The following is a 23,464-nucleotide window of genomic DNA, read 5'->3' on the forward strand; positions in this document are numbered from 1 at the left end:
GAAGCAATTTTTTGGTAGAAAAAAAAAATGAGGCTCATGGAGGAGCGCGGTGATGGAAGGTAAAAAAAAAAAAAGGCAATATAGTAACAGTGATATCACAGTTGGAAACAACCATCAAGGGAATGAGCCAACAATAAGAGGAGATAGGGAGGGGATGAAACAAGGATTTGGCCGAGCAGCCACCCAGACAAACAACCCCAGAATAGAGACAGTCGGACAAAGTAGGGCTAAGAAGATAAGGGGACAGACCGACTGCATGATGAACAGTTCAGGGGAAAAATAACAGTTTGACAAGACAGATCCATAACGCTTTTGGAAGGAAACTCACAGAGCCGAGATAACCATCGACATTTGCAAACCTTTTGTCCAATCGGAAGATTTTTTTTGGTTTCCTAATTTTGATCAACTTTGTAACCTTTTCGATCTTTAATTCATAAGTAAAGGTACTTTTAATCCATACTAATAAATGTCAGTGTGTGTGTGTGTGTGTGTGTGTGTGTGTGTGTGTGTGTGTGTGTGTGTGTGTGTGTGTGTGTGTGTGTGTGTGTGTGTGTGTGTGTGTGTGTGTGTGTGTGTGTGTGTGTGTGTGTGTGTGTGTGTGTGTGTGTGTGTGTGTGTGTGTGTGTGTGTGTGTGTGTGTGTGTGTAAGAGAGATAAGGAACAGATGGTTTTAAATGAAAGTTTCAGGGTAAATTTACAAGGTCATGATGAAATATGTTTTTGATGCTGAAAGAGGGATAAATCCAGATTACAGTTGCCTGCAAACTGAAAGGTAAAGGTGTAAGCTTTACATTTACGAGAGCTGAAGATGAGCCATTAGGATTGTTGAGAGGAGGAAATTATGACTTGCAGAAGTTAAACTAGTCGGTCAATTCTGTCAAACATATGATTACATTTTTAAACAGTTGCAACTGTTGTTTAACTCGAAACCAAACGAAATTTGGAAGAAACCCGACATCCTTGTTGAGGCATTCTATACTTATCGCACCCACCCCAGACTAACGGATCTGAGCCATCTACACTCGTAAGGCCACGAGGTAGGCCGCAATGATCTTTTGCTAATAAAGATTGTTAAATGAGTGGGAAATTGCCACAGACGCCCTTATGGCCCAAATGTGATCTTTATTTGATGCCATTCCCCATTCCTAACGGTCACCAGCATTGTTTAATACTCGCCTGAGGGAAATTTGGAGAAAAGTGTTCGTACTTACACGTGGCTGGTGTATAGGCTAAGATTGCTGGCCCACACACCTACCGGAAGTAAAAATTATTATAACCAGTGATCCAGGTCCATCAAGGCATGTCCGACTTCTGGTGACTTCATGATCAGATTTCTCCAAACACCCCAATCCTGCACTGTTTTTAAAAAGCTCTGGCAGAGACAGCTTTGTTGCAGCCTTTACCCCTACCATCCAGCACATAAAAGCCTTGCCTCTTCCTATTCTTCCCTCAACCATACCCAGAATGGTTGACTTCTCCAGATTTTAGTTTTCTGCATGCCTGATATATCCAAAGTGTGACAGTTTCTGTTTTCTCATCAATGCTTCGAATGTACATGGTAGTCTAATTACCTCTGCCACTAAAGGTGGACAGAGGTTATGTTTTCATCCCTGTTTGTCAGTCTCTCTGTCTGCCAATGGGCAGGATATCTCAAAAAGTTATGGACACATTCGGACGAAACTTGGTGGACAGGTTGGGTGTGTGACAAGAACAAGTCGATGCGATTTTGGTTCAGGTCCGGATGCAGATCTGGCCTTTCGGTGGGATACGAAACGTAAACAGTTCCCCCTGGTTGAGGTATACGCTCTAGCGAGTGCCATTCTAATTTCTTCGAGCACTGATTTGTTTGTTCTTCTTGCACTCCATGGAATTTTTAACATTAGTTTCAAACACCACATTTCAAAACGGTCAATTTTCTTCCTTTCTTTCTTTTTCACTGTCCACGACTCACATCCGTACATTGCAACTGGAAATACCAGGTCATTCTCCAACCTCCTCTTGGTTTGTATTTTCACATCTTTGTCTTTCCAGACATTTCTGTTCTCTCCGATGCGAGTCGTCTGTTAATTTCTCGTCCACATTCTGCACTCACTTCAATGTTCGAACCCAGGAAGAAGAAACTTTCCAATGTTTCCAACCTTAAAGTCTCCCATGATCTGAACACTTTGATCTTCTCAGTTGACAAGATTGTCGTGTTTTATAGGTTTCAATAAAGACCAGCTTTTCCACTTTCCTTCTTCACTGTTTGCAGCAATTACCTTTGGATGTTGATACGTCTTACACCAAATCATGACTCGAGCCTCAACGTCATCAAAGTTAGATGTTTTGTTAAAATTATTATAACCACAAATAAATCGGTCAATTTTCTTAAACTAGTCGCGTGGACGCAGCTGCCACCAAGTAGAGGCATGCTGTACGGACCAGATAATTCCATCCAATAATAATGGCTTTATAAAAACATTAACACGTGAGCTGGCAGGATGGCGGAGAGGTACGAACATTCGCCTGCAAGCTGTTTAGCCTGGGTTTGAATCCAGACCCAGGTATAAACTGCCATCCATTTCACAAGCAGGGCGATTCATCAATGTGTGTGCCGTCCCTCGGATGGATGTTAAACTGTGCGTCCCATCTACCGGCATTAGTTGGTGGATGTTAGATTCCACAGCGTCCTTCACGAAGAGTAGGCGAGCTATCGCGAGCACCATGGCCAAAGACTAAATTCCTGCCCGAACCTTAGTTGAATGTCAGGACGAGCCAGCTGGTTCATGAAAGACTTGGGTCAAGCTTACCCTGGCCAACCCCACACGAACGTGGGAATAATTGTGGCAGGAGGAGGAGGAGGCAGCAGATTATTAAATATTAACACACAGCCATCCACATATTACACATGACCCCTCTCGCCGCTCTGGTAGGGAACAGATGTTTATAGTTAAGAAAAATTATTCAAAAAGGACAATACATTTTATCCAATGAAGAGAAACAAAGTTCAAGCAAACCACCGTGTGAGGTCAAAGTCATGCAAACCACCCTGGGAAGCAAAGTAAAACTGACGTTTCAGGCATTAATGTTTTGTTGGAACTGGAACAAGAGGAGCAAGAGGACAAGTCATTTAAGACTCAAAACAAAATGTGTCATCATGATTAAAGGCACTTCCACATGTAGATCGCAACCATTGCAAGTGGAGCATCCTCACCGCAAGTAAGCCGGAGGCTCGGTACTTATAGAGACAGCCTTATACTTGTCGTCATTTCCCTCCAAGATCTCCTCCACCTCTGAAGCTTTCAACAGAGTGACACTGGTAGCCAGTGTCGTGTATCCGTGGTCTACAACCAGTAAGGTGAAAGGAAACATTTTAAACTTTGTGATATATTATCAGTTTCAAAATGTCTACAGCTTTGTACACATCAAGAATGACCCAAGAAGCATATTTCACATTACTTACCATGTGAGGAAGCTACGATCTTCTTCCTCTCATCCATAGTGGCAAGCCGACGCCATAGTGATGGGTACTTTTTATACAGGGAACCACGGAACATACGCAGGTAATTTCCCACCTGGAATAAAACAAATCTATATGTATATATATATATAAACACCAGTGTGTGTGTGCGTCTATCTATCTCTTCATACATCTCGACATACATATATATATATATATATATATATATATATATATATATATATATATATATATATATATATATATATATATATATATATATATTGTTGCGGTTCTGAAAAGCACATGCCTCCAAGGAAATGGCATCCATCATACAGTGATCCACAGTTATTTCATTAATATACGTAGTTAGACCTTTCCCTCATGTCTAATTGGTCAAACGGGACAAAGTGCGTTGTGTGAATCTCAGAGTTCGGTTTGATTATATCTCTATCTTCATTCCAACTATTTTCCTCTTATTCCTGAAATAAATCGAAGCAGGCACTGCACTCAGACGGCCGCCTGTGAAAACCACAGCGACAACCTCCACCACCAGACTGCACGGAACGCGTGCAGCACAGGGATAACCTCCACCCACTGTTCAGGAGGCCAGAAGCCTCAACCACACGACGGCGCCGCTACAAGGATGTGGTGTCGAAGAGAACAGCAGAAACAAACAATAAAAGCCCAACCTCATACAGGACGCACGCGTTTGGTTCTTTTCAACCCATTTCTGCATCTAATAATTATATCCAATCCTTTCCTTCAATCCCTGACACAGATCAAGGCCAGCACCGCACACACCACTACCTGTGAAGATCACCATGGGGATAGATAACCACATGCACAAAGGCGGACCCGCGCGCAGCCTCGTGATAATTTATTATCGTACAGAACAGGGCACGAATCGTGCACCTCTTCATTTGGGCCTGCATGCTGATTACAATGGCATCTTTCCATCACATTGTTTGGGACGCGCATGGCGCACATCTTTGTTCGGGTCTGCGCGCTGGTTCACGACGGCGTCTTACCGTTGATTCTTCGCTCACCACCACGGCACCAATATCTCCCACGGATGGCAGACATCTTCTCACACCTCCGCGTGGACGCAGCTGCCACCAAGTAGAGGCATGCTGTACGGACCAGATCACCCACGCCGCAAAGGACAAAGCAAGCACATTGATCGGCGCCAAACGCAGCATGCCAAGGGTGCCCGAACGGGCATGCGGGACCGGCGCAGCCCTCGGCCAGTCGCCTGAGCACGGCCCGAGAGTTCAGTGCAAGGCGATTCATATCGAGGGGTTCAGAGTGAGACAATTCCGCAGCATGGACATGTCTTGCTGGATGTGAAGTAAGGCCGCTTCCAGCCATGGCGGCTGGCTATATCCCTCTCCATATATAGATATACAGTATATATATAGTTGCGGTTCTCGTAACCGCATCCCTCCAATGCAACAACAACCATCATACAGCAGTCCCAAGACAATCAATCCATTCATATACGTTCAGATAGTCCCTTCCCTTTTGTCTCGTGGGACAAAAGGACAGTTTGTTGTGTAAACTTCAAAGCTAGGTCTGATTAAATATCTGCAATCATTCCGATTCTATTTTCTATTCTTATTCCTGAGGTAAATCCCAGCCACGTGCACCCTTCACTGTGAGATGTGTCCTCAGCGAAGGCCAAGCAGGCATTACGCCGGACACCCCTTTGCAGAAATCACAGCCTGCCAAACGCATGCGCTGCGGTAATTTCCGCCCACTGGACAGAAAGAGCACCCAACACGATGTCCACGCTGCACGGAACACATACCGAGGAGATGGAAGAAACGGCACCCTAAATGCTGGCAACTTGCAAAGCGCACAAGGCCATGCCCTTTCCAACCCATTTCCAAATCTCCATTTAATAATTATATCTTCTTCTTCTCCAACCCAACCCGACATACAATAATTACATCCAATCCTTTCCCTCAATTCTCTGACACAGATCAGGGCTGGCACCGCGCATCCCACCACCTCTGATAACCACGAACACCATGCTCGGTGGCGGGCAGACCCGCACGCTGACCACGTGTCCAATGGTGGAGTCGCACGCAGCCCGTGATACTTTATCATCGACCAGAACGGGGCACAGATAACACATATCTTTGGTCGAGTCTGCGCATGGGGTTACAATTACATCTTACCATCAGTCTTCGCTCACTACGACGGCAACAAATGTCTCCCGCGGACGGCAGACATCCTCCCGCACCTCCGCCTTGATGCAGCTGCTACTAGGCAGAGGCATGCGGTGCGGCCGGATCGCTCAGGCTGCATGGAGCACCATGGAGCAGGCACATTGACCAGTGCCAACCGTGGGTCACGAGGGCACGGCACAGGGTTCGGTGCAAGGCGATTCATGTCACAGTCCTCGGAGCGAGACGATTCCGCAGCTTGGAACCATCTGGCCGGAAGTGAAGTGGAGCCGCTTTCAGTCATGGCAGCCGGCCCGTGTGCTGGCCCGGGGCCCAACCAGAGCGCACAATTCAGGTGACGACATCGCTTCGGGTCGTCGCCCCCGCCCCGCACCACTGGATCTAAAAAAAAAGGTCAGGTCGCAGGGCGGTGAGGGGAAGTAGTCGTCGTTCGAGGAGAATCGTCGTTCCAGAAGAGTAGTCGTTGTCATTCCTGAGTCGTTTGAGTGTCGTTCGTGTGTTGTCGTTCCTGCTCGCTCAGTCCTGTCGATTCGTCTTGCTCGTCCTGGTCTGGAATTCATCTTCAACTATTCGCCTGCTGGCTCCGCTTTCTACACCAACTCGTTGCTGACTCCGCCTTCTTCACCACTTCTCCACCCACTTGCTTTGGACTCTGCCTCTCTCTCCACCCACTGGCTTTTGACTCCATCCAAGTCCCTCCCTGCACGCCCGACCATCACGTCTCATTCTCTGGACCGATGCAAGCTGCACGAAGCAAGAGACGCCATGCTAGCTGTCAGGGAGGTATCGCCCAGCGGAGCATCCTCCCAAAACGTATTGGTGGCACGGTCGGGCAATCGTGCAAGGTATTGAGAGACCGTTAGCCTCATCTCCTCTCTTTTTCTCTTCAACTCCTCTTCATCGGGTTGTGTGTGTGTGTGTGTGTGTGTGTGTGTGTGTGTGTGTGTGTGTGTGTGTGTGTGTGTGTGTGTGTGTGTGTGTGTGTGTGTGTGTGTGTGTGTGTGTGTGTGTGTGTGTGTGTGTGTCCATGTCCTGGCGCCTGTCCTCGCTAAGTAAAGAGTGCACAAGAATTATATTGGAATAACTCTGCTCTGTATCTGCTTTTGTAAGTTGCTTGTATATTGCCGCACCTTTCACTTTTCTTGCTATTCCTGCTGCAGAAAATAAACCACATTAACTGTGCCACACACCTTTCCTCGCCTGCCTGTTAATAAATCCCTTGTAGAAATGTTCCCAGCTCGTTTTTGTCTTTTCTTTCATTGATCCAGCATGGTCCGTATCCTAACCAAGCCGGGACTTTATTCCCAACGATCCGTTCCTTTTAGCCGGTACGTGCTTGGCAGTGTCGCTCGGCTGCATCTGATCCGGTAAAGGCCAGGACGAGCAAGACGAAAGGTGTACCGAGGGCATGTCCCCCGGTAATTAGATCATGTGGTTATTTTTATGTAACCGGATTAACGAGACGGAGGACCCTAAGTCACGTGGTTGAGTTATTGGCGTTCAATGTCGGTTAGCGACCCGCCGTGTCACCGATTTAACCGTGTGTGACGGCCTGCAATTCCAAGGAGTCTGGTGGGATCCCGAGATAGCTCCCCTCCCTCCCCCTCCGCTGGTGGTCTTCTCACCTGACCCCCAGCCCGCAACAATATCTATCACTGTGTGTGTGTGTGTGTATATATATATATATATATATACACACACATATATATGCCTGGTGTGTTGGCGCAGTGGTTTGGGCAGCGGCTTGGGATACAAAAGGTCCTGAGTTCAAGCCCGTTGAGCCACTGAATACACCAGGGGGTTGACTCAGCCTGTCATCCTTCCGAGGTCGGCGAAGTGAGTACCAGCATACTGGGCCGATGTATACCCCGGTTAAAATAGGTGTACCATATCCCTGTGTCGTAAGAGGCGACCAGGGTTGCGTCAGGAAGGGCATCCGGCGTAAAACATGTGCCAAATCACTATGCGGATCATACGGATGATCCGCTGTGGCGACCCCTAACGGGAGAGGAGGAAGAGGAAGAGGAAGAGGAAGAGGAAGAAGATATATATATATATATATATATATATATATATATATATATATATATATATATATATATATATATATATATATATACATATATATATCTCTCTGCATATACCAAGGAAATCCAACACAGGGGTGGAGGCCCATCATGCCTGCACGAGCACCACACCAACTCAAGATCATTTTAATTAATGAAAGAAAATATCCCTGCAAAACCCCTCTGCAAAACTCCTCTGCATATCTCTCTAGCTATCTCTATCTCTCTCGTGCACGGCCACATCTTTTAAGTTACAAACTCCAAACTCAGGGTATAAATCCAACTTTGTGGGGGTTTGGGGGGTAACATAGGCTATGCGGCTGCAGCCTCATGCGGGATGTGGAAGGCAAAGAGTGGGGGGGGGGCGCAAATTCTCAATGTAAATGTGTACCATGAAGCGCAACCTGGTGGTGATGGAAGGGGGGGATTACAATTTCCCTTTTTACCTGGGCAACACTGAGCTGAAAACACTCCACACTAGGGTGGTCCAAAAACAGCAAAAAAAAATTCAGACGTCTCCACAAGCCCTAAATAATTCCACTATGATTCAATAACGCGCATAAATTTAATTGATCGGAGATGATTTAGAGGTCGCTCCATATGACGACTTTTTGTCTCATGACTTGAATAAATTAGGGTATGTTCAGGTACGATTACGTGTACCTCTGGATGTCCGAGGTGGAAATGGAGTGCATTTTCGAACTCTATGGGGTCGATTTACTCGAAGAAATGACTGCACCGACATTAAATTCACTACCATTTCGAAAATATGACCTAAAACTAGATTTAGCATTACTGGAGTTGAGTAACTAATCCTACTCATTTCGATATTTTCTAATCTATAATTAATTTGTTGTCCATCTAAACATTTCTTAGAGTAAATCGACCCCACTGAGTTCGAAAATGCAGTCCATTTTCACCGAGGAAGTTCAGAAGTGTACGGATTCGTGTGTGTGTGTGTGTGTGTGTGTGTGTGTGTGTGTGTGTGTGTGTGTGTGTGTGTGTGTGTGTGTGTGTGTGTGTGTGTGTGTGTGTGTGTGTGTGTGTGTGTGTGTGTGTGTGTGTGTGTGTGTGTGTGTGTGTGTGTGTGTGTGTGTGTGTGTGTGTGTGTGTTAGGGTTGGGTAAATAGTGAAGTTTTTTCAGTTGAGTGTCTTCGCATAACATTTTCTATGGCCATTTTCGATGCTGAATCTGAAAACGTTGGAATTTTTTTACCACCGGAACTTTCATTAATTCAAAATGGCAACAAAAAAATATTTTTATGAATTTCTGACCAAATGAGAGAAAATAAGGCTTGTAATATATCAATTTATAGGTTTTTCCGATCAGGAAATATGAAAATGACACTTTGATGATTTTTAAAACAATTTTCGAAAACCACACAATATTTTGCTAAAATTGAACTGTTTTGTCATTCTCAGATCAACATAAGACCGAGATCACACCAGTGCCACCAACAAAAGTTCATTAATGTTATCCTGCACGGATTCATCAGGTTTGATAGCATTCTTTATAGAGTTGTGTAGCTCGGTCAAACTGAATTTTTGAGTGTGGAATTTCCCTGCTCCATCCTTCACACGTCTTTGTTGGCGGATGTCTGGGGCTACAGTTAAGTGTGAATACGTCACTTCCGCTAGAAGTTCTTTCTCCGATAGTGTACTCAGTAAATATAGACTGTCTGGGGTCAAAGGTCCTTTGTGCTTTTTGCAAGTTTGTATAGTATTCAAGAGCCGAGCATTTTTCTTTTTCTTCAAGTCTTCCTTTTTCCTGAATTACTTGATTTCGGTCCTATGCAACATCCAATCAATTTGAAAATGTGACTAGCGTATTCCTTGACATGAAAAACATATGGAATGATATTGTTGCGGTCTTCGCGCCCGCCGGCGTGCGAACGGCCACGTAACTCGAATCGCGGCACGTCGCCCACCGGACGGACAATCCAGTCGTGACCCTCTCGGACTAACGCCGGGAACCAGTCACGGGTGGACCTTTCGGTCTCACCGCGATCGAGCCAATCAGCCCCCGCGTGGGATAGGGTTGCTCGCCAAATTCGACCTACCTAAGTACCCACGCGGAGGGTAGACCGGGCGATCGCACCTCGCCGCAGGTCGACTTCGGACACGGGCCACTTCAGCGACCCGTTCCGTACTATCAGAATAACCGAGCGGTGTTATCGTCGACCTCGACGGTTCGATTAATTATCGGGCGTACTCAGCCCACTACCAACCCTTTACGTGAAGCAAGATGAGGATTCAATGGAGGAAAAGACGAAGCGTAGCGGGAGAACAGTTCAACAATAAAGCACATTTATTCGCGGCACACGGGAAGCACACAAATACAATTCCACCAAATGCACACAAAAAAAAGAAAACACACTTCCATTTACACAAAAAGCAAATATAAAAGTGAAAACACAGTGCAGAGCTAATACCGACTACCGAGCACACGGCAACACTTATACAATTCTACTTCACAGACGGCGCCGACAACACATACCCAAAACCAAGGAAAAGAAATACCCTCAAGAATGAGGCGGGCCTGAGGCCGAGACCGGGTCGCGCCTACCCGTCTGGTGATGAGACGCGGAGCGGCGATGGCGCCTCTCTCCGCGGGCCTCGCGGACAGTGTCAGGCAGGGGGTGGGAAAAGGGGCCCCCTTGGTCGCACTATCTCAGCGCGGGGGGAAACAGGAGGGGGTTGCTGATGCTCGGGGTATAGAGGATCTTTATTATCCCTGGTGTGCGTCTCCACCTCGGCCAGGTCGCGCTGCCGGCCTTCCTCGGGCGTGCAGCTCCCGGCACCGTCGCGAGCACCCCCTCGTCTGCCTTCGCCGCTGCCGCCTCTCCGCCTCTGGACTCTCCACCCTGGACTCTTCTTTGGGCTCCCCTCGTTCGACTCTCTTCAGCTTCTCCAGCTACTGCAGGCTTCGGGCTCCAGACTTCCACACTCGACTCTCCACCCTCCGACTCCTTCTCGATCTGCTGACTGACGAACACCGTCCTTTTATCCCCCCGTAGCTTCGCCTTTGACCCCCTCCCTTTGACCTTTCACCTCGCTCCCCATTGGCCCGAGAAAAAGTGGGCGTGAAGGCTTTTTGATCCACAAATTTGCATATATCGATCGTTCTGGAGGCGGGGCCAAATCGCCCCTCGCTCACCGATTGGACGGCAAAAAGTGGGCGTGTGTCGTTTTTGATCCGTTTTTGAAGCACAAAATCCGTGATTTTGTACACGCTGTTCAACGTGCGCCCTGCACGAGTCCAACACCGGTACCCACAGCGGGGCAAGAACGGTGGCGATGCTACGGTTGCGAGGTGTGACGTGAAGGTCGTGGCGGTTGTGGTGAAGCGGTGTTGTGGTTGGTGGTTGATGTTGTGGTTGTGGTGGTAATCATGGCGGTTGGTCCAAAATAAAGATAGTAAAAGAAAAACGGCTATCCTGAAGAGTCGCAGCTCGCATAAATGACATGTCTTCCCACTAGACAACGGGTTTGGGCCTAACTACACATGCACTTACCGAGATACCTCACCTAAGAGACCTGAATGGTGGTTTGCGAATTTGGTAACCACAACACTACCCCCTCCCCTTTTTACAGACTCGTCCCGAGTCGTCAAATTTTCGTGTGCCATCATGTGTAGTTTTCCCCTAGTACATTTTACCTACGGATCCCTGAGTGCGACATTCATGGTATTCGTGTCCCCAAAATAAATAACCTGAGGGCTGCGTAACTATCTAAACACTCACTCACACGGACGACTTAAATAAAATTGCCGGCGCTAAGACAAACATGCCGGGGGCGCACTCATATTTACAGTACATCTTAACCTTAACTTACAAATTTTACACTAAACCATGGCCCAGGATCATTGAACTCTGCAAAAGAAAAGCAGTTAGCAGGGAGCCAGGCTGCCCGCATGCAGTCTCTGGCTCAAACAATGCAGGTGACAGGGAACGTGGCTGGCTGCTCACACGCAGTCCAAGGCCTCCCTTTTTGAACTGAACGCAGTGAACCACAACGGTGCATGGGCTGCACAACGCAGTCTCCGTGCCAGCTCAAGTGGCACACGCAATGAGCACAACGAATGGATGCATGAACGCAAACACGGTGCACGGGCCGCCACTGCAGGCCCGTGTTGTAGCTGCCAACAGGGCAGTTCTTGCAGCTTGCAAACTGTTGCCTTGCGGATCCTGGCGCACATGGAAATGAACAGGGGGGGCAAAGCAAAAATTGAACGGGGCTGGTGAACGTGGGCAGTGGGCATGGCATGGCAAAGGCAAGCAGGCAAACACAGCCCGCAGAAGAAGGCCGCTGCAGGCAAACACAGCCCGCAGAAGAAGACCGTTGCAGGCAAACACAGCCGGCAGATGAACTGGCCGGCACAGGCCTCGAAGAAAACAGCCAGCAGATGAACTGGCCGGTACAGGCCTTGCAGCACAACAACAGCTGCCGATGAAGTTAGCCGGCCTCTGCCTTGCAGCAAAACACGGCCAGCCGATGAAGTTGGCCAGCCTTTGCCGTTCAGTGGAGGTTGGTGGAGGGAGTGTGGTGGTGCTGGCCACTTGGAAGGCGGGCTCGGACCTACCTACCTGTCTCCCTCCCAACCTATCGCCTTTGCCTGTCACTGTACATACCCACTCCCTTAATTTGTCAAACCCCAATTTAGCCCCAACTTATTTTTTTTTTTTTTTACTTTTATGTTTACTTCCCCTCTATAAATCGTCCCCTAACCCCCTTTATCGTCCTTGTTCGGCTAACCTATCCTGTCACCTAGCCTACTCCCAACCCCTACGTTCCCTTCCCGGAGGGGAATAAGGGAGAGCTAACGTCCTGTGTCGAGGCCCAGCAAAGCCTCAGAATGGCCTCCCCAGAGTTCGGCGATCTAACCCAAAGTGGGTCCAGCGGCCCACAACGACAGCGAGGGGATGGATGGTGCGGAGGGGTACATCTCCTAATCTACCCTAACCATTTAACTGTTAAACTACCCCGGGGCTTTCAACAAGCGCCTCTCGCTTAAACTATTGGTTCCAACAACCCAGATTCCCGTCGCCTGTGTTGGTGTCCTCACAATTTCGGGCCTCGCCCCCCAATTTTCTCTCCGTGCCCTCACACGGTCTCCTGGCTGGGACACGTGGCTCCCTTTGGCAGGCACGACCCTCTGCCGATTCTCCCGCTATGGCACCCCCGGGCACTACACTGCCTCCGAGCCTACCAGCTCCCTAACACCGGGGAGTGCCCCCCATGGCACCTCCCCTGAAACGCACACGTGGCAGGCTGGCCTCCCGGGCCCCTTTCCGAGGGTCACCCGTGCCCACAACACTGCCCACGCGGCTAATGGCGCCCCGGGCCCCCGCACCAAGCAGGCGCACCCGTGCCCACTACTCTATCCCGGCCCCTCATGGGCCCATGGCCTACCGCGGCCGACTAGCCTGGTGCCCGGGGTACCCACTCAGCGATACTCACCTTTCGCAGCCACGCTCCCAAGCCCGTCAACAGGGCTCCTGCACCCCTCCAAATGGGTCTCGAGCCTACTTTCCCACCAACAGCAAAACGACCTCCATTCTTCAATTTGACTAACCCAGCTAACTCACTTTACTCTGACCCCGGGGTCCCTTGGGCGGGAGTCACTCCCCCCCCCAATCACTCATCGCACCATGCATTCCCCATTCGCTCCACTCACTCAGACCCGCTGGCCTCACTCACTCATCATGTACTCACCTCACAACTCTCCAACACACACACCGCTGAACTCTGCCATCCTTCTAACTACATCCCCTGACTAACTCGTGCTCCCACGTCATCCCTTACACTAAAGCACGTTCCTTTTAACACTACGTAGCTAAACTACGTCCCCTCTACACATCCAAAGTCTGTCACTGTCTCCAAATAAATCATTTTATTTCCCAATCTAAATCTGGCTACAATCCCTCTAACTAATCCATTCCACGGATTCCATGAGGACTTACCCCTGCCCCATGAAGTCGGTCTAGCTAAGCTAACCCTTCCCCCTAACTAGTTTCCATCCTGTGCCCAGGTAAGGGGGTCTTCCACCCCTTGCCCAGGAATCCTTTGCACCCGAAAGTGAGGCTTACTGTTTTTTTTTTGTTTTTTTTCCATGCGCAGCACCTGCGCGGCAACTCAGAGCTCGCGCACTTTACACCTGCCCGTGACGTCATGCAGCTGCACGTGTACCTCGTCCCTCCTTGGACGGTACCATCGGCCGGGATACCCCTCCTGCCGGATTCCAACCACACGTGCAGCCATGACGTCACCGTGCGCATAAAAAAAAAAACACAAGCCCCACGTCTCGAGGGGTTCCCCACGCGAACACATGTGCTTTTCCCGTTGGAGCTTAACACACACGATCGCGTGGAGAACCCGTCCGGTCCAAATCCATTTACCTGCCTAAACTTTGTCCGTCCGCGGGATCGGCAAATCCACCGCGTGCGTTTCCGGACCGGGACTTCACTCTCGCAAGCGAGCACGTGGTGGTCTCGTGCGTTGCACAGCACGAACCTCGTGCTCACTGCTGGGTGAACCCGGCACGGTCCTCGAAACAGCTACAGCCGCTACCCGGCTTTCGTTCCTTACATGTCTCCGTCGTCGCCTCCATTCAACCCACGCACACCTGCGTGTTACGACGCACACAGTCCACACCATTAAACTCACACCGGGAGACGCGGCTGCGTGCTCCCGCATGCCAACCGACATCTCCCTCTCATACCGCTCTCTCAAACACACGGTCTCCCTTGCACACAGCGACCTTGCACACGGCCGTTTACTCACGCGTGCGGGGGCACTCACCCGCGGTTCCTCACTCGCACTCCGTGCCTCATCCACACACGCGGGGGCACTCACCCGCGGTGCCTCATCCACACACCGTGCCTCACTCATACACGCGGAGGCACTCAACCGCTGTGCCTCATCCACACACCGTTCCTCACTCACACACGCGGGGTCACACACCCGCGGTGCCTCACTCATACTCCGTGCCTCATCCACACACGGCGTGCTGGGAAGCACGTACTCTGGCACCATCGCCACCACACCACTCACACACGGGGTCGCTTCCACACACGGGGACGCACTCACACCTTGCACCACACACACAGGGACAACCACACTGGGGATTCGTGTCCCCACAAGGGTCTCCGGGGCCTCTATACCCCCCAAGCTCTCCGTGCACCCGTCCACAGCACCCGTCCCCTCAACCTCGCGAAGCACGACCGAACTCACCTGGTCGTGATCCGCCTCAAGGGGGCATACTCCCTCCCCTTGTTCCTGGAGGAGGCCATCCAGGTGCTCGCACTGGGTCTCCACCCAGTCCGCCAGCTCACCCCCATTATCCTCCACTACCTCCGTGTGTGCGTCACTTACCCCGTCTTCCTCGTGTAGTCTTTCCTCTATTTTTTCTATCTCCCGTGTCTCTCCCAACTCTTCACCCTTTACCTCCCTTGTCTCAACTATTATTTCCTTTGTCACGGCCTTCATGCCCGCCTGCAGGCATCGGCCCATGTTCTGCGTCTCACCCCGGAACTTTTTCATTTCTTCCTTCATGTTTGCTTCCATTCCGTTTATTTGCTTGTTCATTTCGTTTTTCATTTCATTTGTATTTGTATCCATCTTTTCGTTCATTGCCGCCAGCATGGCGCATAGCTGGGCCATGTTGGATGCACTCAGCTGAGCCGTTTCGGCAAGGGTTGGGGAAGGGTTTTGGTGGAGAGGGGGGGGGGAGGTGTCATACACCACGGCCGCTGCCGCACCCACCTCGGGCCCTGGGTTCAGTTGGGCGAGTCCGTGTTCCTGCACAATCAACATTTCCTGCACGGGGATTCCATCCTGGACCATGGACTCTACATTATTACACATATACATTTCTAATACCCCCGGCTCCCGCTCGCCTTGAGACGCCATCTTGCTTCTCGTGAAGGGTTAATTTAACTCGCTCGTAATTTGGAGGGAATCGGGGGTCGCTTCTCTCACCCCTGGACCGATTCCCGTGAATTTAGCCGGAGACAGGAGAGCCCGTTTTCCTGTTCTCCGTTACCAGTGCCGCGAGGAGGGCGATGAATTTGTATCCCACTCCTGACACCAGTGTTGCGGTCTTCGCGCCCGCCGGCGTGCGAACGGCCACGTAACTCGAATCGCGGCACGTCGCCCACCGGACGGACAATCCAGTCGTGACCCTCTCGGACTAACGCCGGGAACCAGTCACGGGTGGACCTTTCGGTCTCACCGCGATCGAGCCAATCAGCCCCCGCGTGGGATAGGGTTGCTCGCCAAATTCGACCGACCTAAGTACCCACGCGGAGGGTAGACCGGGCGATCGCACCTCGCCGCAGGTCGACTTCGGACACGGGCCACTTAAGCGACCCGTTCCGTACTATCAGAATAACCGAGCGGTGTTATCGTCGACCTCGACGGTTCGATTAATTATCGGGCGTACTCAGCCCACTACCAACCCTTTACGTGAAGCAAGATGAGGATTCAATGGAGGAAAAGACGAAGCGAAGCGGGAGAACAGTTCAACAATAAAGCACATTTATTCGCGGCACACGGGAAGCACACAAATACAATTCCACCAAATGCACACAAAAAAAGAAAACACACTTCCATTTACACAAAAAGCAAATATAAAAGTGAAAACACAGTGCAGAGCTAATACCGACTACCGAGCACACGGCAACACTTATACAATTCTACTTCACAGACGGCGCCGACAACACATACCCAAAACCAAGGAAAGAATACCCTCAAGGATGAGGCGGGCCTGAGGCCGAGACCGGGTCGCGCCTACCCGTCTGGTGATGAGACGCGGAGCGGCGATGGCGCCTCTCTCCGCGGGCCTCGCGGACAGTGTCAGGCAGGGGGTGGGAAAAGGGGCCCCCTTGGTCGCACTATCTCAGCGCGGGGGGGAAACAGGAGGGGGTTGCTGATGCTCGGGGTATAGAGGATCTTTATTATCCCTGGTGTGCGTCTCCACCTCGGCCAGGTCGCGCTGCCGGCCTTCCTCGGGCGTGCAGCTCCCGACACCGTCGCGAGCACCCCCTCGTCTGCCTTCGCCGCTGCCGCCTCTCCGCCTCTGGACTCTCCACCCTGGACTCTTCTTTGGGCTCCCCTCGTTCGACTCTCTTCAGCTTCTCCAGCTACTGCAGGCTTCGGGCTCCAGACTTCCACACTCGACTCTCCACCCTCCGACTCCTTCTCGATCTGCTGACTGACGAACACCGTCCTTTTATCCCCCGTAGCTTCGCCTTTGACCCCCTCCCTTTGACCTTTCACCTCGCTCCCCATTGGCCCGAGAAAAAGTGGGCGTGAAGGCTTTTTGATCCACAAATTTGCATATATCGATCGTTCTGGAGGCGGGGCCAAATCGCCCCTCGCTCACCGATTGGACGGCAAAAAGTGGGCGTGTGTCGTTTTTGATCCGTTTTTGAAGCACAAAATCCGTGATTTTGTACACGCTGTTCAACGTGCGCCCTGCACGAGTCCAACACCGGTACCCACAGCGGGGCAAGAACGGTGGCGATGCTACGGTTGCGAGGTGTGACGTGAAGGTCGTGGCGGTTGTGGTGAAGCGGTGTTGTGGTTGGTGGTTGATGTTGTGGTTGTGGTGGTAATCATGGCGGTTGGTCCAAAATAAAGATAGTAAAAGAAAAACGGCTATCCTGAAGAGTCGCAGCTCGCATAAATGACATGTATTCCCACTAGACAACGGGTTTGGGCCTAACTACACATGCACTTACCGAGATACCTCACCTAAGGGACCTGAATGGTGGTTTGCGAATTTGGTAACCACAACAATATATTACAAGCCTTATTAGTCACATTAGAGAAGGAAAACATGAAAAAGGACAATTTTTGGCCACCATTTTGAATAAATTAAGGTTCCGGGGGTCAAAGGTCATCGGAGGAAAAAAATTCGACCGGATTCGGATTCAGCATAGAAAATGGCCATAGAAAATGCTATGCACAAAATTTCAATCATATCTACCCAACCTGTGTTTGTGTGTGTGTGTGTGTGTGTGTGTGTGTGTGTGTGTGTGTGTGTGTGTGTGTGTGTGTGTGTGTGTGTGTGTTTGTGTGTTTGTGTGCATGTTTGTGTGTGTGTGTTTGTTTGTGTGTTTGTTTGTGTGATTGTGTGTGTGAGTGTGTGTGCATGCGTGCGTGTGATCGTGTGTGTGTATGCGTGCGTGTGTGTGTGTGTGTGACCGTGTAAGTGACCGTGTTTGTTTGTGTGTTTGTTTGTGTGTGTGATTGTGTGTGTGGGACCGTGTGAGTGACGCTGTGAGTGACCGTGTTTGTGTGTTTGTTTGTGTGTTTGTTTGTGTGATTGTTTGTGTGATTGTGTGTGTGATTGTGTGTGTGAGTGTGTGTGCATGCGTGCGTGTGAGTGTGTGTGTGCTTGTGTGCATGTATCTGTGTGTGTGTTTGTTTGTGTGTGTATGTTTGCGTGTGTGTTTGTTTGTGTGTGTATGTATGCGTGTGTGTTTGTTTGTGTGTTTGTTTGTGTGATTGTGTGTGTGTTTGTTTGTGTGATTGTGTGTGTGTGTGTGTGTGTGTGTGTGTGTGTGTGTGTGTGTGTGTGCATGCGTGCGTGTGATCGTGTGTGTGATCGTGTGTGTGATCGTGTGCGTGTGATCGTGTGCGTGTGATCGTGATCGTGTGTGTAAGTGTGCGTGCGAGTGTGCGATCGGGTGCGTGTGATCGTGTGCGTGTGATCGTTGTACGTGTGATCGTGTGTGTGTGATCGTTGTACGTGTGATCGTGTGCGTGTGATCGTGTGCGTGTGATCGTTGTACGTGTGATCGTGTGCGTGTGATCGTGTGCGTGTGATCGTGATCGTGTGCATGTGATCGTGTGCGTGTGAGTGTGATCATGTGCGTGTGTGTATTTTTGTGTGTGTTTGTGCGTGTGTGCATGACCGTGCATGCGTGACTGTGCGTGTGTGTGTGTGTGTGTGATCGTGTGTGCGCGAGTGTGATTGTGTGGGTGTGTGCGTGATTCGATCACTACAGGCTTGTTGTAGCAACTCTAAAGCTGCACCTTAAATCCTGGAGAATGGTACCATCCCAGCCGAGGCTGGATGTTGGCAAGCTCAGGGATGAGAGAGTAGCTGAGGAGTTTGCGAACAGGCTGAGTGGACACTTGGGGGTATCTGGGTGCTTTGGGGGGTCCTTTGGTACCAGGTCTCTTCGGAGAATCCTTGGCTATCGCTGGTCGGATTTTGTGTCCAACGAGCGGTTGCTGAGAGAGACTTGGATGAGATTTGTTACCTGCATAGTCCGTGAGCATCAGTTGCGGCTGTATGGACATGTGGCTCGTTTTCCTGACGCTGATCCTGCTCACCAGATTCTCTCAGCGAGGGAGTCTCATGAGTGGAGGAGGCCAGTGGGTCGACCACGTGCCTCATGGTTGCAGCAGGTTGACCATCATCTCAAGGAGATGGGGATGGGCCTGGCATCTGCCTGGGGGATGGCCAGACGGAGGCCCCTGGAGTACCGCGGGAAGTGGACGCAGTGACGCGCTGTTCTGGCACATGCTCCCATACCTGACCTGTGCGTGTGATTGTGTGTGTGCATGTGCGTATGATCGTGTGTGTGCGTGTGATCGCTTGCGTGCGTGTGTGTGATCGTGTGCTTGCGTGTGTGTGCATGTGATCGCGTGTGTGTGCGTGGGAGAGGGTGTGTGGGAGAGGGTGCGTGTGACTGAGTGTGTGCGTTTGCGTGTGACCGAGTGCGCTTGCGTGTGACCGAGTGCGTGTGACAGTGTGTGTGAGTGTGTGCACATGTGATCGTATGTGTGCGTGATCGAGTGTGTGAGAGTGAGAGTGAGAGTGAGAGTGAGAGTGAGAGTGAGAGTGAGAGTGAGTGTGAGTGTGAGTGTGAGAGTGAGTGTAAGAGTGAGTGTGAGTGTGAGTGTGAGTGTGAGAGTGAGAGTGAGTGTGAGTGAGTGTGAGTGAGTGAGAGTGAGTGAGTGTGAGTGAGTGTGAGTGAGTGTGAGTGAGTGTGAGTGAGTGTGAGTGAGTGTGAGTGAGAGTGTGAGTGAGTGAGAGAGTGAGTGTGAGTGAGTGTGAGTGAGTGTGAGTGAGTGTGAGTGTGAGTGAGTGTGAGTGTGAGTGTGTGTGCACGCGATCGTACATGAGTGAGTGATGGTGAGTGAGAATGAGAGATCAACAATGGAGTCCCAATCACTCTTGTCGAAAGCATTTAATGTCGTTCGCAAGATTTTCATTCTTTGTCCACCACGGAGACTTCGGGGTTAAATCTCCCGCCCAAGCCTGATGTAAGGGTGCGTCCGTACCTCAGAACCGATCATGTACCAGTCTCCGCCTTCTTCGAGTTGGAACTTGATGGGCTTGGGCCCGTACGTCCGGCTCAACGCCATGGTGGCACGAGATACGCGCAATGACCCGCACGACGATATGAACCTTCAAAGGCCAAGAGGTGGGGCTTTCTTTCGATCGTTTGTGCTGACGTAAAAGATTTAACAGCATGAAGTCCCAAAAGAAAGAATCTTACAAGAGTCGACACAAACTTGAAGGAGGAAGCAACCAAAAAAAAAAAAAGCTCTCAATCCTGCGGGCCTTGCCATTATCTACTCTATCATGGACCACAAACAGTGTACAAGCACTGATGCTCAAGCTATGGTGGGAATGACAAATTGCAATGGTTTTGTTTTATCCTTTTGAAGCTAAATATGTAATGGAAATTATCAGGAGTGAAATGCACTTATTGTGATGAATTGAAGGATGTGACACGTGATCACATGTGGCGCGGCTCGCCCACGGGACAGATAAAACCGAGATTCCCATATCCAGTGCTTTGTGCATAACCTTACCTCTGTGTAATTGACTGCTTTAAATGCAGACCTTGTGGTATCTTCAGGCTGGTCGTATTTGCTGTTGATAGTTTAACGTGATGATCGCAGGTTATAGCCTACTGTATCTTATTTCAAAGTGCACCGATTCTGGTGCCAACCTCCTCCATTTAGTCATTGTATCTCTCTCTAGTATATTAATTTTTCTAATGCCAATTCTTGACAACACCTTGTATAAGTGCACCTGAATTGGTGCCAATTGTCTAATCATCGAATATTTGCATTGTGAATGTGCCAGTTTGTTGTGGCTCTCCTGCATTCGAATAATTTTAGGCCAAAAACATCGGAACATATTAAATCTAGCTGAGATTAATTTGGTTAATATGCGACGGTAACCTCAGTATAGATGTGTCAATGCTGCATGAACACAATAGTATACCGGGTTATCAAAAATATGAAATATAATAATTGTGCCCCCCACATCCAGTTCATATGCCCCCCTTAATACTGAGCCCTGGCTACGGGCCTGTCGCTGAGGTCAGACAGGTGTCGTACTCGTTTAAGCAGGCAAGTCATGTCGCGGTCCCGGCTGCGAAGGCGACAGTCGTGGTTGTGCCCGTTGATGAGGTGAGGGAATAGGAGGCAAAGGAATGTGGGGTGAAGCAGTAGAATGTCCACGTTCGTTGAGAAGGGCAGTTTTGAGGTCCGGGTGGCAGAGGCGGCAACTTGTACTGACCCCGATGTTGAGGCTGTGGCATGAGAGGAGGCAAGGAGCCAGTCAAAGCAGTCAATGGTGCAGGTGTAATCACTGAAGGCTGGGGCCGAGGAGCAGGCACCGAAGAGAGTGCAGTAGGTGTGAAGTAAGGGTTCAGGTGATTACAGAGCACAATACTTGCCTTGACGTGTGGGTTTAAAAGCTCTTGCATTTCACAATTGACTGGAGGATGCTCTTTTGACACAGAGATTGGGTGAAGCACTTTGTAGGGGCCAACCCAGCAAGCGAAGAGTAACTTTGTGATGACAGTTCGCTGGATCGTCCACAAGCACCAAGTGCTCAGTGAGGTAAGGAGTATACTTGAAGCATTTGTCATAGTACAACTTCTGCTGATGTTTTGCCCTCTCGGATCTAGAAACTTCCTGAAAAGCCTTTTCTAATCTGAATTTGAGTGAGGCCGCGTACTCGGCTGGTGTCTCAGGTATTCGAGATGTCCCGGCTGCATATTCTGGAGAGGTAAATTGGCTTCACGTCCATTGTGCCAGATAGAAGGGAGTGAAACCTGTGCTGGCATGAGTCGTCGTCTTATAAGCCACTTCAACCTGGTGGAGATGTTCGTCCCATTCGCTTCCTCTGTGAAACGAGGCTTTGGCAAGTTCATCCTTCATGGTACGATTGTAACGCTCCACTGATCCGTCACATTGTGGGTGATATGCTGATGTCCGGAGCTTGTGAATTTCCAGGTGAGAGCAGAAATCTTTGATCAAGGTGGATTCAAACTGTCTGTCCTGATCCAAATGCAAGGCCTCAAGGACTCCGTGTTGACGGATGTATTGCTCAAAAATACAGCGTGCCACAGATTGAGCTGTTTGGTCTTGTCGGGGATAGATATTGACAAACTTGGAGTAAAGATCCATGACAACTAACACATAGCAATGACCTTTCCTGGATGTGGGAAGCTCTGTCAAATCGGCAACATTGATCTGAAAGGGCCGTGACTGTGTAATATGGGCCTGGTGCCGAGGCACAGGAGATGTTCACGATTGATAGGTAGGACATCGCGTTGGCAGTGGTCTGAAATGTCAACAGACATGTAAGGCCAATAAAATGAATGAGTGGGTTTGTGCAATGTTCTGGAATAACCATAATGTCCAGATGTGGAATGTCCATGGATTTGTTGTAACACTTGGGGAATTAAAGACTGCAGGATCACCACTTACAGCAACTCGCTTCGAGAAGGTAAATGGTGGATCCATCGACACAGGAGATCATCCTTCACTGTAAGACAAACAAGTTATCCTTCATCCTTCACTGTAAGTTTCTTGAGGTAAGGCGAGGCATTGCGCAGTCACCAAAGCAGGGTCCCTCCCCCCCCCCCCCCCACCACCATATGTTATCCATTGGAATACAATTTTCAGATCAGGATCAGAGCGTTCAAGCTCAAGGAAGTCCCAGTCAGCAGATTGAATGTTCACTAGGTTAAGGTCAATGAGCAACATGGGCTCCAGTAGTGTTGCAAGCAGAAAACATGGACGATGAGTCAGGCTTACTTAGAGACATTGAAAAAGTCTTATGGAGAGGAGCGTTGCAGGAGACCACCACTGTGGCTGTGTTTGGGTTGTTGTTGAGGTATTTCTTGCACACATGCAGCTTACGAGAGGTAGATATAACAATGGTGTGTTCACCGATGGAGACGTGTCATCCGAGCGTCGAGACATGGCTCCGCGCTGAGATGCTTGGATCCCTCCCTATGAATGATGTCGCAGTCATAAGCGTCAAGTTCAACAGACCAACGAGCTCGTCTTCCAATGGGGTCACAGTCAAGGGGCATTTGTTTTAAACCCACCAAGGGCTTGTGGTCTGTGACAATGGTAAATGGATGACATGCAAGATAGCGGTGGAAGTGCCACACTGACCAAACAATTGCGAACAATTCAGTCAAAAATGGAACACTTCCTCTCTGAAGCTGTTAGCACGTCACTCACATTGGATATCACTTGCTTTTTGAAGTCCAGCTTCTGAGCAAGGACTGACCCAATCACATGCTGGAGGGTCAAAAGTATTTGTTTCAGATTATTTTTATGTATACATTGTCAAGGCTCGTATGAGAGCTAACACATAATGCACAGCAAAGGGGGGGGGGGGCATGAGACAAGAAGGGTGGGAGAGGGGAGAACAAAACAGTGTGGAACAGAGACATTAGGAGATCTGTGGAAGGGAGAGGGATGGGGTGGGG

General features: G+C 49.8%; 1 protein-coding gene across 1 annotated transcript in view; it reads right to left on the bottom strand.

Annotated features, from left to right (window-relative positions):
* SMARCB1 (SWI/SNF related BAF chromatin remodeling complex subunit B1) overlaps window positions 1–20,272 on the bottom strand; it is a 46,530-nt gene extending 26,258 nt beyond the window's left edge. Inside the window, exons 1-3 of the mRNA XM_085878943.1 lie at window positions 19,998–20,272; window positions 3,443–3,554; window positions 3,194–3,323 (exon numbers count right to left, since the gene is read on the bottom strand). Of these exons, the coding sequence (XP_085735069.1) occupies window positions 3,194–3,323; window positions 3,443–3,554; window positions 19,998–20,081 (326 nt within the window). The 5' untranslated portion in view covers window positions 20,082–20,272. The remainder of the gene's footprint in view (window positions 1–3,193; window positions 3,324–3,442; window positions 3,555–19,997) is intronic.
* Between the last annotated feature and the right edge of the window lie 3,192 nt (window positions 20,273–23,464).

Source organism: Eptatretus burgeri, chromosome 4, assembly GCF_056783735.1.
Source record: "Eptatretus burgeri isolate ZD-2024b chromosome 4, Ebu_testis_v1, whole genome shotgun sequence".
Lineage (NCBI taxonomy): Eukaryota > Metazoa > Chordata > Myxini > Myxiniformes > Myxinidae > Eptatretus > Eptatretus burgeri.